At 35.2% G+C, this 13533-nt stretch overlaps 2 protein-coding genes across 2 annotated transcripts; both read left to right on the top strand.

Annotated features, from left to right (window-relative positions):
* Positions 1 to 190: 190 nt before the first annotated feature.
* LOC111517257 (nose resistant to fluoxetine protein 6) lies at positions 191 to 4112 on the top strand. The gene is made up of 11 exons (XM_074175473.1): positions 191 to 504; positions 806 to 1002; positions 1054 to 1268; positions 1372 to 1439; positions 1501 to 1694; positions 1751 to 2080; positions 2457 to 2647; positions 2722 to 3047; positions 3281 to 3423; positions 3486 to 3594; positions 4029 to 4112. Exons 1-11 carry the CDS (start codon positions 342 to 344, stop codon positions 4055 to 4057), a joined length of 1965 nt encoding a protein of 654 aa, XP_074031574.1. The 5' UTR covers positions 191 to 341; the 3' UTR covers positions 4058 to 4112.
* Positions 4113 to 6418: 2306 nt separating this feature from the next.
* On the top strand, positions 6419 to 13481 carry LOC111517228 (sodium channel protein Nach). The gene is made up of 7 exons (XM_023173307.2): positions 6419 to 6704; positions 8861 to 9259; positions 9818 to 9929; positions 11821 to 12097; positions 12157 to 12210; positions 13012 to 13194; positions 13255 to 13481. The coding sequence occupies exons 1-7, from the start codon at positions 6472 to 6474 to the stop codon at positions 13392 to 13394; spliced, it is 1398 nt and encodes a 465-aa protein (XP_023029075.2). The 5' UTR covers positions 6419 to 6471; the 3' UTR covers positions 13395 to 13481.
* The last annotated feature ends 52 nt before the right edge of the window (positions 13482 to 13533 follow it).

The raw sequence follows: 13533 nt of genomic DNA, 5'->3' as shown, positions 1-13533 counted from the left end.
TTTAGTTTCTCCTCCAGTCAAAGTTTAAAAAAGTATTACGAGTAATAACATATCATTAGATAAAATTGAAAAACTTCCATATTTCTTATAAAATAAACTCACCAGGCAGTTTCTTCCCCATTCGGTGAAAAGATGAACAAATTATTACTTCTAATAGTGCTGTCTGTGCTCCATCAAAATATTTTCTCAATGATCACAAAAAGTACTCGTACGAAATTTGGAAATAGACATCCATAACTTGTAATTTTTCAGAAACTTCGCCAACTCCTATTTTATCCAAAGATGAAAAAAATAATAGTTCAGAAAATAACACGAGCTCCGCCTCAGCTTCAGAACAGAACATGTCTACGAGAAAAGCTGTAAAATTGACGACAAGACAGGGCATATTGATGAACCAAATATTGGCAGTCTACGCCTTGGACCATGTACAGAATAAACTGTGTGCTAACCATACCAGGGAATTTAAAAAAGGGCTGAGATCGTTTGAGCCATGGGCACTTCAAAGTAAGTTCTGAAAATTCAAGAAGTTGGGTCATTGCAACAAAAATAGTGGAATCCAAGCAGCAGGATTCTTGGAAAGGCCACCAGGATCACCTGATCTCAGTCTATATTTTTTTAGAAATACAGAAGTTAAAAAAATATTGCATTTTAGATGATATAAAAACTTCCGATATTATGTAGAGTTGAAGTTGGTTCTGTTGTTCATTTGTATGAACCACAGAAAATTTAATTTTATAAATAGGTCCAAAATTCAAAATTACTCACTGTAAAAGAATCTATACATTTCCTTTTTTATGTCTTTCAGTGTTTGATTCTTCCTCCAAACTACAGGGTGGTATATTACTTGGCAACCTAGTGGACTTTGGTTCTTTTTCGCAGTGCATCAAAATATACCAGAACACCGATTTTGGGCCAATTTACGGAAAACATTGTCTACTTAAAATAAAACCAAGCGTTCCACTCATCAAAACGGTGTTGGCTTTCAGAAATGTTTCGGAAAAGGTATGATGTTTTTGTACGCTATGGAATTCAGGATTCCATTATTTTTTTTAGAGGTTTAGAAAAGTATATAGCATGGTTGAAATGACAGAAATCGGTTGGTCAGTTTGTTTGCCGCACTCCTGTCCAAGAGATGATATTTTAAGACACTTCAACAAGACATTAATCGAGATGGCAGAGGGTTTGGATCTCGAAGTGAATTTGGATGAAAGTTACTGCAACAGCATTCTGGATCAACCTGTCATGGAGAGGAGCCAGTACGTTGTATTGTGAGTAATTGAGAATTACAAATCTCGGAGCTCTTATATTATTGATAGTTTTGAAAAATTTGTCCTATATTCAAGTGCGCAATAAAAACTCCTACTTTTACAGATCAATTTTCTCAAGTTTCATAATCATAGGCGTCGTAAGTGGAATAATAGATTATCGAGCTGGTTCAGGTGAATGATTCAAAAGTAAATAAAATAGAAATAGTTCCTTGATTCAAATTCTTGATTTTAGATCACAACAACATATTCTTGGATACTTTTTCTGGATACGCCAACATGCAAAGGGTTCTAAAAACGGGCACTGGAAAGAAAGAAATGGACTTTCTGCACGGCTTGCGGATTTTGAGTTCTTGTTACGTTGTAGTAGGGCACAGATACATCATGTACATTATGTTTCCTGTCATAAATCAACTGGAAGAGCTAGACGTGAGTTTTTCATGAAAATACCATCATCATGTGAGATACTGATATTTGTGTTGCAGTGGATCATCCGGTATTCCAGTACTCTGATCCTTGGTAGTACCGTTAGCGTAGATTCATTCTTCATGACTAGTGGGATGCTGGTTTCTCTTGGATTTTTCGAGTACGTCTCGAAAACTGGCAGTTTCAATTTGGCGCTGTTTTATTTACATAGATATTTGCGGATAACACTACCTTTGGCTCTGATAGTGCTGTTCTATGCCACTTTGCCCCAGTTTTTGGGAAGCGGGCCTGTACTTCATAATGTCTATGTAGATCATCAGAAATTCTGCCAGGATTATTGGTGGTCGACGCTTTTGCACCTCCAGTCTTATGTCAACCCAGATAAGTTGGTCATTATCAATTATTCACTCAGTTATTCACGACAGTCTATATAAAAGTTTATATATTCTCTTGCAATCACTACAAAAACTAGTGTTACTGATCAATCAAGGTATCATATGAAATTTCAGAATGCATCTTATTTGATTCGTGAAGGTTACATCAAATTAAATTGTTAGTATCTTGCAAAGACTATATAAAGTAACCCTGAATTGGAGAGGTTAATATTCGTTAAACCAGCAATTAGTATCAATGAGACTTAATAAATCTAATCCCATGTTCCTGGAAAAACAAATATTCTGGAATGATTTCACAGTTATTCAACAACTGAATTATTCTGCTGCTTTTCTGTTGGATAATGTTTCAACTATTCTTTCATGTTTTCAGTGCATTTATCCAGTTTGGTATCTATCTTGCGAGGTGCCATTCTATTTCTTGTCTCCAGTCATTCTGTACCCACTTTGGAAATATCCCAGACTAGGATATGTGATAATCGTCCTATTGTTCATCTCATCAATGGCCAGTAGTTTTTATTACGCGTGGATAAATGAATATGCAGGTGAAATGCTGCCTGTAACGTAAGTCTAACTTGCATCTAACTGCTGGAATAGATTTGTCGAGGCTCTTGTGAGTATTGGATATAATTTTTCAGGAACCAACTGTTTAAAACGAAATATTTCTCAAAATATTATATAGCCCCGCACATTCGGGCGGCTCCATATATAATAGGTCTCACTTTTGGATACGTTATATTTAAAACCAAGGAGAAAGAAATTGCATTTGGTAGAGCTATGAATGTCGTACTCTGGATTATTTCCTCAGTACTCATGATTACAGCGATGCTTGGATGCCACTTTTTCTATCTGGAGTCTCACGATTACAACAAACTGGAATCAAGTGCATATTTGACCTTTTCCAGGACTGCCTGGACTGTAGGATTAGTTTGGATCATGTGGTCTTGCATGCATGGACAAGGAGGTAAGTAGAAAACATTTCCACGTTCTCAAATTTTGATTACTAGTTGTAAAAGTTGTTGAAGTAGTAATACATTATTTTTAGCTCCATCTATTGACATTTAGGAGAACTTGGTACCACAAGAAATACCATCAATAGTTCCTCTTACATTTGTATATTCCATTTAATTATCAAATGTTTTTTCATGTATTATTTGTTTTATTAATCAACGATAACCTTATTATCCCCTGTTTCAGGAGTCATGAATGATTTCCTATCTGCCCACATCTTCAAAGTTTTGAGTAGAATCACCTACGGGATATTTCTGATCCACAGTATTGTCCAATTATACAAGTGTGGATCAGCCAAAGTACCCATGTCTTTTTCTGATGTTAACGCGGTAAGTTTCTGTATTTTTGGTAAATACCTTCAACAAAAAGACTCACCATCATAAAACTTCAGATATACGACGCAATGTCAGACTTATTCAGCTCGTTCATCCTGGCTTTCCTCTTCACCATATTCTACGAGCTGCCTCTAATTCGAGTAGAAGGAATTCTTTTCAAACCAAGTAAGTCCGATGTTCATTGAGTGTGTAAATGGATGTATCATGAGTTCATTTTGTGTGGGCCTCATTGAGTCAAACACATAAAAATTTAAGTATTTGTTACCGATGATGAAGAAAACAACATTTTTCCAATTCCCTGGAAACCTGTTCGGTTTCATCCCCGTTTCTCAGGCAATAAAGGAAGCCTCACAAATATACTCCTGTAATCACAAAATTATCAAAATGTCAGGTATGATCAGAGTTCAACAAGGTATTCTTGATTCAAAAACAGAGTGCTGTTTTGATCTGTGTTCTATGTGTTCTATGGGATATAACACTCGTTCCTTAGGTAGGGGTCTTCGTAAGCTCATCATGCTCATTTTCAACAGAGATACTGCTCACAAATTGAATCATACAATATTTGGAATGCCTATTCAAAGTATTTCAATCTGTTCCAGGTAAAAAAAAAGTTCACCAATCCAAATGAGGTGTCGTAGCTGTATTGGCGACCTATTAACTAGTAAATGTTATAGCTTCTGAATTATGTCTTTTATTTACCACCACCCAATTACCACAGATTGAGTTATGCAATACGAATGCTAGTCGTCTTTTGTCAGGAATATATTTTTGCGCCTAAGAGGACCTGGAGAAGGAAAAATGAAGAGTGTGACAGGAGAGCAAGACTGAGTTGATGAAATTGGTCCAGAATATTGAGTTCTTAACTCTCTGGAAGGCATCCCAAGTAACAATAGGGATGCTACTGATTTTCATCAGAGTTTGTTGAAGGTTCTGTTAGTTCCTGCATAGATCCATGACAGTACTTTAATATTATATATGTTTACAATAGCAGGCTTGTTTGTTGTTTTATACGGTTAGAACACCTTAGTGCAGGTATTTGTCCTCTTCTGTCAAATTTAAAGAGACATCTGAATGACACGAGGGGACAAATACCTGCACTAAGGTGTTCTAACCGTATGAAAGGACAAACAAGAAGATAAAACGGCCAGTTTGAGTAGAGCCATGAAGATGATAGCACAGACTGCTTATCTCTGTTTTAAATTTCAGGTAAGTTTCAAAGGAACCATATTATACCGCAAGCAAGTTTTCTGAATCACTTTTAGAACTATGCTGATTCCAGATTGGTCTGGATAGAAAGTACTGGGGTATCCAGCAAGCCGCAAAAAAATTATTGCCAATAAATTTGTCGTTTTCAAGACTTGTTTGAAAGTCATTACCCTTACTTTGATCTGCCAATGCAGATTTTTTCAAGTGTTTGTCCAACCCTGTTTCCTCACTCAAAAAACGAAGTAATTACGCCATATTGAGTGGCATTAATTTCATTTCTCTCTACATATTCGTCACTCCTTCGAAAAAGTGGTTAGTTTTTTAATTTGAGAACCTGATACGGATACAAATGACAGCAGGATAAAACAAACATTCGTCTAGAAATCCATTAGACTGGCGCATATGTCTGGCCCACCCACATGATGGATCGGTGAATTGTTTGGCGGGGGATATCAAAATGAGATTCGATTTGAATATTCGGTTTATTTTGATAGTTGGGCCGAAGGAAGATTTTTCGATTTTATTAAATTGGGTGTAGATCAAAATTATATTCTGAATGTATTGATGACTGATTGAAGATAGAGTTAACAAGATGAAAAAATCAGCCTAGGAAAAAAATAAGTTATTATGAGCGGAAATAGACGAATTGTTAGGAAAATGTCATGAGACTGGCTGACATTTGTTAAAAATATTTCTAAAACAAACTATACTGAAGATGCAGTGTATAAATGAATGAAATTATATTGATTTTCACTCATTACTCAAAGACAAATAATTGTACCATCATAAGAATAAGGTGTATTCTACCAAACTGTCAAAAAAATATCAATTTCTTCAATTCAGAGGAGAATGATTTAATTCCACCTGGTTTTTGAGCAATTTTCAATTGTCCTTGAATCTGTTGGTTCCATTCCAAAACACCGAGTTTTAAATCTCCCTCTTCCGAGTGTAATACATCAAATTTATAATTAGTCTCATTACTCTGCCATAAGATGATTTGCTAATGTTTAATAGTTTTAAACAAAGTGTTCCTCATTTGATCAATAGAAGTCGACTGATATACTCCTGAACTATCAGGAGTTGAATTTTCTCTTCAAATTATAACTCACTTCATAAGGTACGTTCAAGTATTTCACTGAGGATACATGGCGTAATGACCGAAACTAGTCAACAAATATAGAACTATCGGGGAAAATAGACAAAAGTGTGTTTTTATAGTGTATCCTCAGTGAACATTAATTTCCACAAAACAAACAAGTCGTCAATCAGAGAAGTTCAAGTATTTCTTAGGCTGAAGAAGGCTCATGAACGTTTCGTTCATGGATAGATCTCGTTCATACCTTTTTATTATTGAAAAAATGGAGTTATGAATATTTCAGTACTTTGTACTTTAATCATGTTCAAATTTGTTTCTAAAAGTATAATACACAATATTCCTGAACAATAAAGAAAAAGGGAAGCGGAGAGTTGAGCAGAGATTGGAAAATGAAAGTATTCATAAAGTTGAAATGAATATCAATAATACTGATGAAAATATTAAAATTTTATAGGAAAAAATAAAAAATGAGTTTCCTCAGTCGAAACGAAATCATAATCCATGGCGATATGAAGAAATAACAATGAAAACGAAAGCATTTTATCACTTACAATCAAATGTATTGTTGTACTCACAGATGGTTTCGATAACAACACAATCGAATCATAAAATATTAAATCAAGGCTTTTGAAAGCTCCCCGACGCATTATTCATATACAAATCATCATTAGGTAGACCCAAAAGCAGAACTTTTTCTCTCATTCTGTACTCTAGATACCTCCGATCGTAAAAGTGCTGGGATGTCACCGAAAAAAGTTCAGAGAAATAACTTTATCAAGTCTCCGAAACCAAAATCTTCGATATGCAGGATGTTGGTTGATTTTATTAAACTGTTTTTTTCTCAGAGTTCAATCGGTGGATTGTCGCATATCACACAAGAAAACAGACATCCTATAGAAAGGTTCATATGGTTCGTCTTGGTAGCAGCGGCAGTATACGGGGCATCCGTTTTGAGCTCGTTGACATGGACCAGGTAGGAAATCGTATTTGTTTCAAGTTTTTCCATTCAATGTAGAATGCATAACTCTTGGAGAAACATACGTATTCTGTAAGTATCAACGAATAATATAAAGATACCTCAAAATATAAGGGGAATTTTCAGTCCTGTTGAAAAATATTTTTTCATTCACCAATTTCTATTTTGTCTCCTTCAAAGTAAACCCCCTCAGAAGAAATGCCGTCCTTCCATAGATTTCTTCAATCATGGTGAATTCGGTTGCTGAGGCATGATTACGGTGTTGTTTTTGTCCAAAATATTACGAATAAGCAATGACCAATGAGCAAGTGCTTTATTGCGTTGCAAAAATCATGAATTGTTTTTCCAAGGTGAGGTTTTCGATATTGTTGAAGAAGACTTCATTCGTATGTTCATCATTGAGTAGTCGCAAGAGTATAATGATCCCTGTGGTGTTAACGTAGACTTTTTGCTGAACTTAGTGACAGTTGTGGTCACCCAGTTCAGTATTGCAAACCGAATCAAGTTTTTCCGCCGCTCAAGCAGCTGCTTCAAAAATGAAATGTCTAATTGGTTGAGGATGAAGCAGGACATCCGAACTCTTGACGACTTCACAGGATCCATATAGTACCATTTTATTATGTAGACCTTCCATATCCAGAAGTTCATGACCTTATTATTGTCGAGAGTAAAACTATAAGCCTAAAATTTGATTGTAGGCCAAATAATTCTGCTAATCAGGAACAAATGTATGGAAATGTGAAATTTCTAGGTGTACAAATTGACAGTCACCTCCAGTGGTCACAACATGTGAATTTTTTGTGTACTAAACTCTCCAAGGCTGTTTTTGCTAATAAAAAAGTTCGAGACCTTGTGAATCAAACAGCAGCCTATTCCCATTCACACCTTCAGTATGCTACTTCATCTTGGAGTAATGCAGCTTAAACACACATAGTTAAACTACTAATTTTACAAAACTCTGCCATAAGATGTATTACAAAGTCAAATTGGGAGGCTAGTTGTAGGCCTTTATTTCCGGCTCTAGGAATAATGACTGTTTATGCCTTAATTATATACCACGAACTAATATATATTAAAAATAATATTGAATGCTGTGAAAGTCATGAAAAGATACATGAATATGATACAAGGTTCAAAATCAGAATAGTTGAACCAAAAACAAGGCTTCAAAAAACCACTAAAATTAATACGGGAATGTATAACAACTTACCATCTCAATTTCGAGATTTACCTCCAAAAAAATTCAAATCCAAATTGAAATGTATCTCACCTAGTAACTGTATTTACAACTTCCAAGAATTTACTCAGTTGATCGCTGAAAATTGGCATTTGTTCATTGATTATCACAGTGATTGAATATAATTTCCCATTTTATTGTTACGGTATATATCCATATATTTATCTATATTTCATTCATTTGACATTCTATACATTTCAAATTATATACATTTTTTACATTTTATACAGCATACTTCATATATTTTATACATTTACGTTTTATATATAATTCACACATTTTACATTTTATATATTCATATTTAGTAATCCCTTAAAATGTATTTTATCTTTTTTGTAGATCAAATATGTTTTTATTCTTCAATATCCCGTATCACAATCATTGTCAACCTTGATTATATTCCCAGGACTACAAATAATTCTATCATCTATCTTTAGTTATTCGGGTTAAGGTTTGGAATGGTCTATAAAATGTAAAATTTTCTTGAGACAAATAAAGATGAAATGAAATGAAAAGGATAATAACCCAATGAACAGATGCTTCATGGTACCAACTTCTCTCGAGATGGGCCATTGCAATTTTGTCTAATCAGAATTATTCTGTGTGGATAACAAGCGTGTATCCCTCCACCACCCTCGAAGCCAGATTGAGATCTTTTTCTCCAGAGATATGCTCGTAGAGTGGAAGGTCATCCATTTCAAATAATAGAAGGACCTCATGTCTCCAATGTTCAGGGTTCCAGCAGCAATAGTTAGTTACAGAAAGAAAGGAGCTGGGGAAATCCCTGGAATACAACCTTTGTGAAGGTGATCCGCTCTGTCTGGACTCGACCAGGTGTCACGGTGAAGCCTGTTCTTCAAAGTGGTGCCAGTTGTTCAAAACATCTCCCTATTTTTATTATATTGTCAAATTTCAGATATCAGGAAAATCCCACCGTGATATCCATGGAACGCGACAGATTCTCCTGGAACACCTCCTTCCCCTCAGCTACCATTTGTCCGTTTCTCAAAGTAGACACAAAAAAACTAGACGACTACCTGAGCACAGCTACCGACATATCGAACAAATCCCTCTTCAGACAGTTCGTGATATCTCTATCGGAAGCGACGTACAGCAATCTGGAATCCGTTGTTGAGTACAATGGAGTGTCTCCAGACGACTACATGGAGTTGATCAGGAAGTTTCGATTCAATTTCAATCCGACGGTGACGAATTCTTTGAGCGCTAGTACAGCTCTGTCCCTCCAGCAGACTATCACGGAAATGGGGCAGTGTTACAGCTTCAATTCGCATCTTGCTGTTTACAATTCGCAAAAGTGAGTACTTTGATATATTTACAACTGTTTGGGTATTCAGTGTGACCAGCAAAGTTCGATCCCTTTAGAATTTTTTTTTGGAATAATCTCCATTTCAGCCTTGACTTTGGCAACAAATTAATGCCTCAATCGAAAAGAAACCCAAGGAATAAAAGACACGTGATTCACATAGTCTGTCGAGCTTTGATTTATTTCTGAAGGGATCAATTTCACAGTACCATCAGTAGATGGAACATAAATTTGAATAAAAAAAATAATTTTCACATTGCTTCATCAATTCTGTTGTATTAACTTCCTGTCCACCATTTCCATCAATTTCTATCTTGATCTATATTTACTCATCAAATCCCGATTTCCATTCATTCTAGTTTATCCCGTTACCATCACTTCTGAGTATTTTTGTTAATCTTCCTCAATTTGTAAGTTTCTACATCCTTCTGTATTCTGTATCCTTTTACTTGATGAGCTTTCCTCAATCATTTTATCCATGTGAATAATAACAAGTGTGGGTCATGGTCCTTTTTCCTGCCTTTATGTAATAATGTTTCTTATTTTCAGATATTGGGACTCAGGAAGCTGGAAGTTGGTTCCTCAAGCCGAATTATTCTATATAAGCCCATTAGATGGTGAAGTTTTCGTTAATGTTGTGAATATTTCTAGTGCGTATCAGGTATCTTCAAATAAAGAAGTTAACAAAACAAGTTGTTCCACAATAATGAAGAAAAGAGAAATGAAACTTAATATGCTTTTTACCACTTCCATTTGTAACTAACTTTACTGCAGTTTCGTCATATACGGACATTCTCAAACTTATACAATAAACTGACAATGGTTCATTACATTAGCCCTTATATACCATCTGTGTAGGTACTAATAGAGGTACTAGGCTTGATGGAGTACCTGAATTTACAGTTAACAATGCGGATGTGTCCATTCACGAGTAAACTAAATCGATTTGATCATTTAACAGGTTGCACACGCAATGTTTATGCTTGTGAATTTCCAAGGATTCTAAACAATCGAGTCTGTAACCCTTCCTTGCATAGTGCAAAATTTTCGTATCGTTTAGATTCGGAAATTCGTGCTTGCATGTCAAGGAATGGTTTGAAATCGTCGAATAATTTTTTCCTATTCTGAAGGACCTTTGATGTTCAGCATATCGTTTTTGGAAATTTCGGCCACATTGTCCCACATAAATACTATCACACTTCGGACATTTAAGCTTATAAACTACAGATTTCTCCAACTTGTCCACCTTATCTTTGGCATTGAAAAGGAAATGAGATAACCTGGCATGTCTTATCTTTTTCCATTCCAAAATATGTTAGACTTACCCATTTTTTCATTTCTGGTTGTTTGACCTGAGGGCATATTAATCTATAAGTGAATTTCCAGCTTTGTTTCCTGACTAACTTCTGGATAGTATCTGCGTTGAAACCATTATTATGACCTATCTGTGTGATTATAACAATTTCCCTAGCTAGATTATTCGCAGACAAAGGCAGTGAGAATGTGGTAAAAACATAAACATTTTCATTTCTCTTTTCTTCATTATGATTTCCTACCACGTAGTAACGGCTAAATCCATCAATTTATTGTTCCAGAATAATGGTTAATGAACTATAGTACAGATTTTTCCGATACAGCTGAAAACGAATGAAGACAGATTTTGGTCCATTTATGTTCAGATGATTATTCTGGAACCAGACACTTGCAATGTTGGTATCAACTATTTTCAATTCTGATGTTGACTGTCACTAACAGATACGTATCATCAGAGTACATGATGTAGTTTCTGCCGACAAAAACATTGATATACAATGAATGCAAATGAGTCCCAAAGTTGATCCTTGTGGAACACCAACTCTGGTCTATGCGATGTTCTATCAACAATTCCAACAAGGCATGATTACTATGAGATCAGATCATTTATAAACTATTGAAGAGTATCTATATTGTTGTTCACCACTCGAAAGACTTGCTGAACTTAAGAAAGACATCTGAAGTTGTAGCAGCTCTAGCTGAGCTAATATTATCAAAAATTCCAAACTTCGGTCATAATGTTTGCAGAAAGTCAAAGAAACTGTGAACAAGTTAGCTACATTTCATTACCTTGGCGAATCAATTTAGGAACGAATTTGGTCTGTAGGTGATTTCATTAAGCTTACTCAATTTGTTGATTGGTTTGATTTTGGCCATTTTGAATTTTTCGGGAAAGATACTTTTCTATAAAACAATTTACAGATGGACCAATGAATGTGGGCATTTATTCAGAATATTTGTGCAGGGTTAGGATTTTTCAGGCCCTTAATTATTGTAGGGGGTAGTTAAAAGATTTCAAAATGAATATTTTCAGGGTGGAGATGATAACGTATTTCAGTGTCTGTAGAACTCTGCTAAAAACAAGGTTAGACAGGTATATTTGCCAAAAAATATACTTTCCATATATTTATTTGATAATTCTGGTATCAGAGGATGAATTTTTGTAAAAACAGAATACTTCCAGTTTTATATCATCTGAACTATTTTGGAAAAAAATCATCAAGCTGGAATCTTTGTAGGTATTCATTCATGGACCTTACGAAGTGCCAGACATAGCTAGCAAATACGTATACGCCTCTAACGGAATTTTCCTGCAACTGTATCTCACAGGTATGACGATCTTTACCAGCGAAGATGCTAAAGAATTGAGAGTGAAACAGAGAAAGTGTCACTTTTACTACGAGAGTAAACTGCCGCATTCCCCTGTATATTCGTATGTCCTCTGCCGTATGGAGTGCAGAGCAACTCTGGCTATGAAACTGTGTGGGTGCATTCCGCACTTTTACAGAAAAGTAGGTATGAGAAAAATTCTGGAAAACATTGTCGATTTTCTTCTATTTTTCGATCTCTTTCAGAAAAGGAGAAGATTTGCGATGTTCCAGGGTTGCATTGCCTGTCAAAATATAAAGGTGAGTATCATTTCTGCAAGATCTACCAGCCATCAAATATTTGAAGAACTTTTGCTCCAGATACCAGATGGTCTCACTCCGTCAGACTAGAAACTTGAGATAGTCCAACGTGGAAGTTCAAAAAACGAGTCAAATACGAGTTATATTACTGATTGAATTGTTTTTGACACAAAACTATTCTAGGTGTTTGGATTTCTCGTTTTAATTCTCAATAGTCGCGCAGTTTCTGGTTCCAGTTACTGATACCAGTAACAGATAGCTACCGTCTATCATGGATAATAAATAATATACTTCAGAAATTGGGTGAATAAATAATTTTATTGTTATAAATATTCTGACCAGTAGCTGGTACCAGTAAACAGTTATTGGTAACATTAATCAGTAACTGATGAAGCTACCGTGTACCGTGTATCGTTGACAATAATTTATATATCTCAGAAATCCAATACACGAATGGATAATTGTATTATAATAAATATTCTGACCCGTTACTTGATGAAAATCCATAAAACTATTCATGACAATAATTATAGGATCTTCACAATGAATTTTATTCAGAACCAGTTACTGGTACCATAAATCAGTGACCAGTTACTAGTTAATGGTACCAGTAACTGATTAGTGGTGCAAGTTACTGGTTATTGGTATCAGTAACTAATTACTGGTGCCAGTAACTGTTACTGTGTACTATTACTGGTATCAGTAACCATTTGCTGGTATCATTAATCAGTAGCTGATGAAGTTACCTTGTACCGTTTATCCCGGATAATAAATAATGTATCTCAGTGAATTGAATTTTAGAACGACTGATTCTTCTGAAGGATGAATGTTCTTGCCTGACAAACTGTGACGAAGTTATTTTTGTTATTGAGGACACTGATACAAGAGAGTGGTTTTTGGGATCCAATTTGCAATGGGGATTGAAGGAATATCCCAATATGCGACTGAGGAGAGACGTTATTTTCAGCTTTTCCGATCTTCTAGGTAACTTCTGTATGCTGCTTATAATAATCAGTTGTCAAGTAATGGAATGTGTTTTTTTAGTATATATTGGAGGTATGGCTGGACTGTTTTTGGGTTGCAGCGTGCTCAGTTTCATCGAGATCATTTACTTTTTTACTCTGAGACTATTTTGGTTTGTTATTAGGTATGGAAAAGACAGCAACCAAGTCCAACAGTCTTGAATTTCTATATCAAATTGTGTTTATTGAAGGAGTATTGAACAAATGATTTTCAATCGTGGTGAAAATATTTTTAATGTGTACTATAAAAGTTTTTGCATCTGATTGCCGTATATTTCTGGAGATTTAATATATTGTGACA

Source organism: Leptinotarsa decemlineata, unplaced genomic scaffold (genome assembly GCF_025532065.1).
Source record: "Leptinotarsa decemlineata unplaced genomic scaffold, Ldec_3_MD MMD2_tig00001064_RagTag_RagTag, whole genome shotgun sequence".
NCBI classification, from domain to species: Eukaryota; Metazoa; Arthropoda; class Insecta; order Coleoptera; family Chrysomelidae; genus Leptinotarsa; species Leptinotarsa decemlineata.
This window is presented reverse-complemented; position numbering and strand designations above follow the sequence as displayed.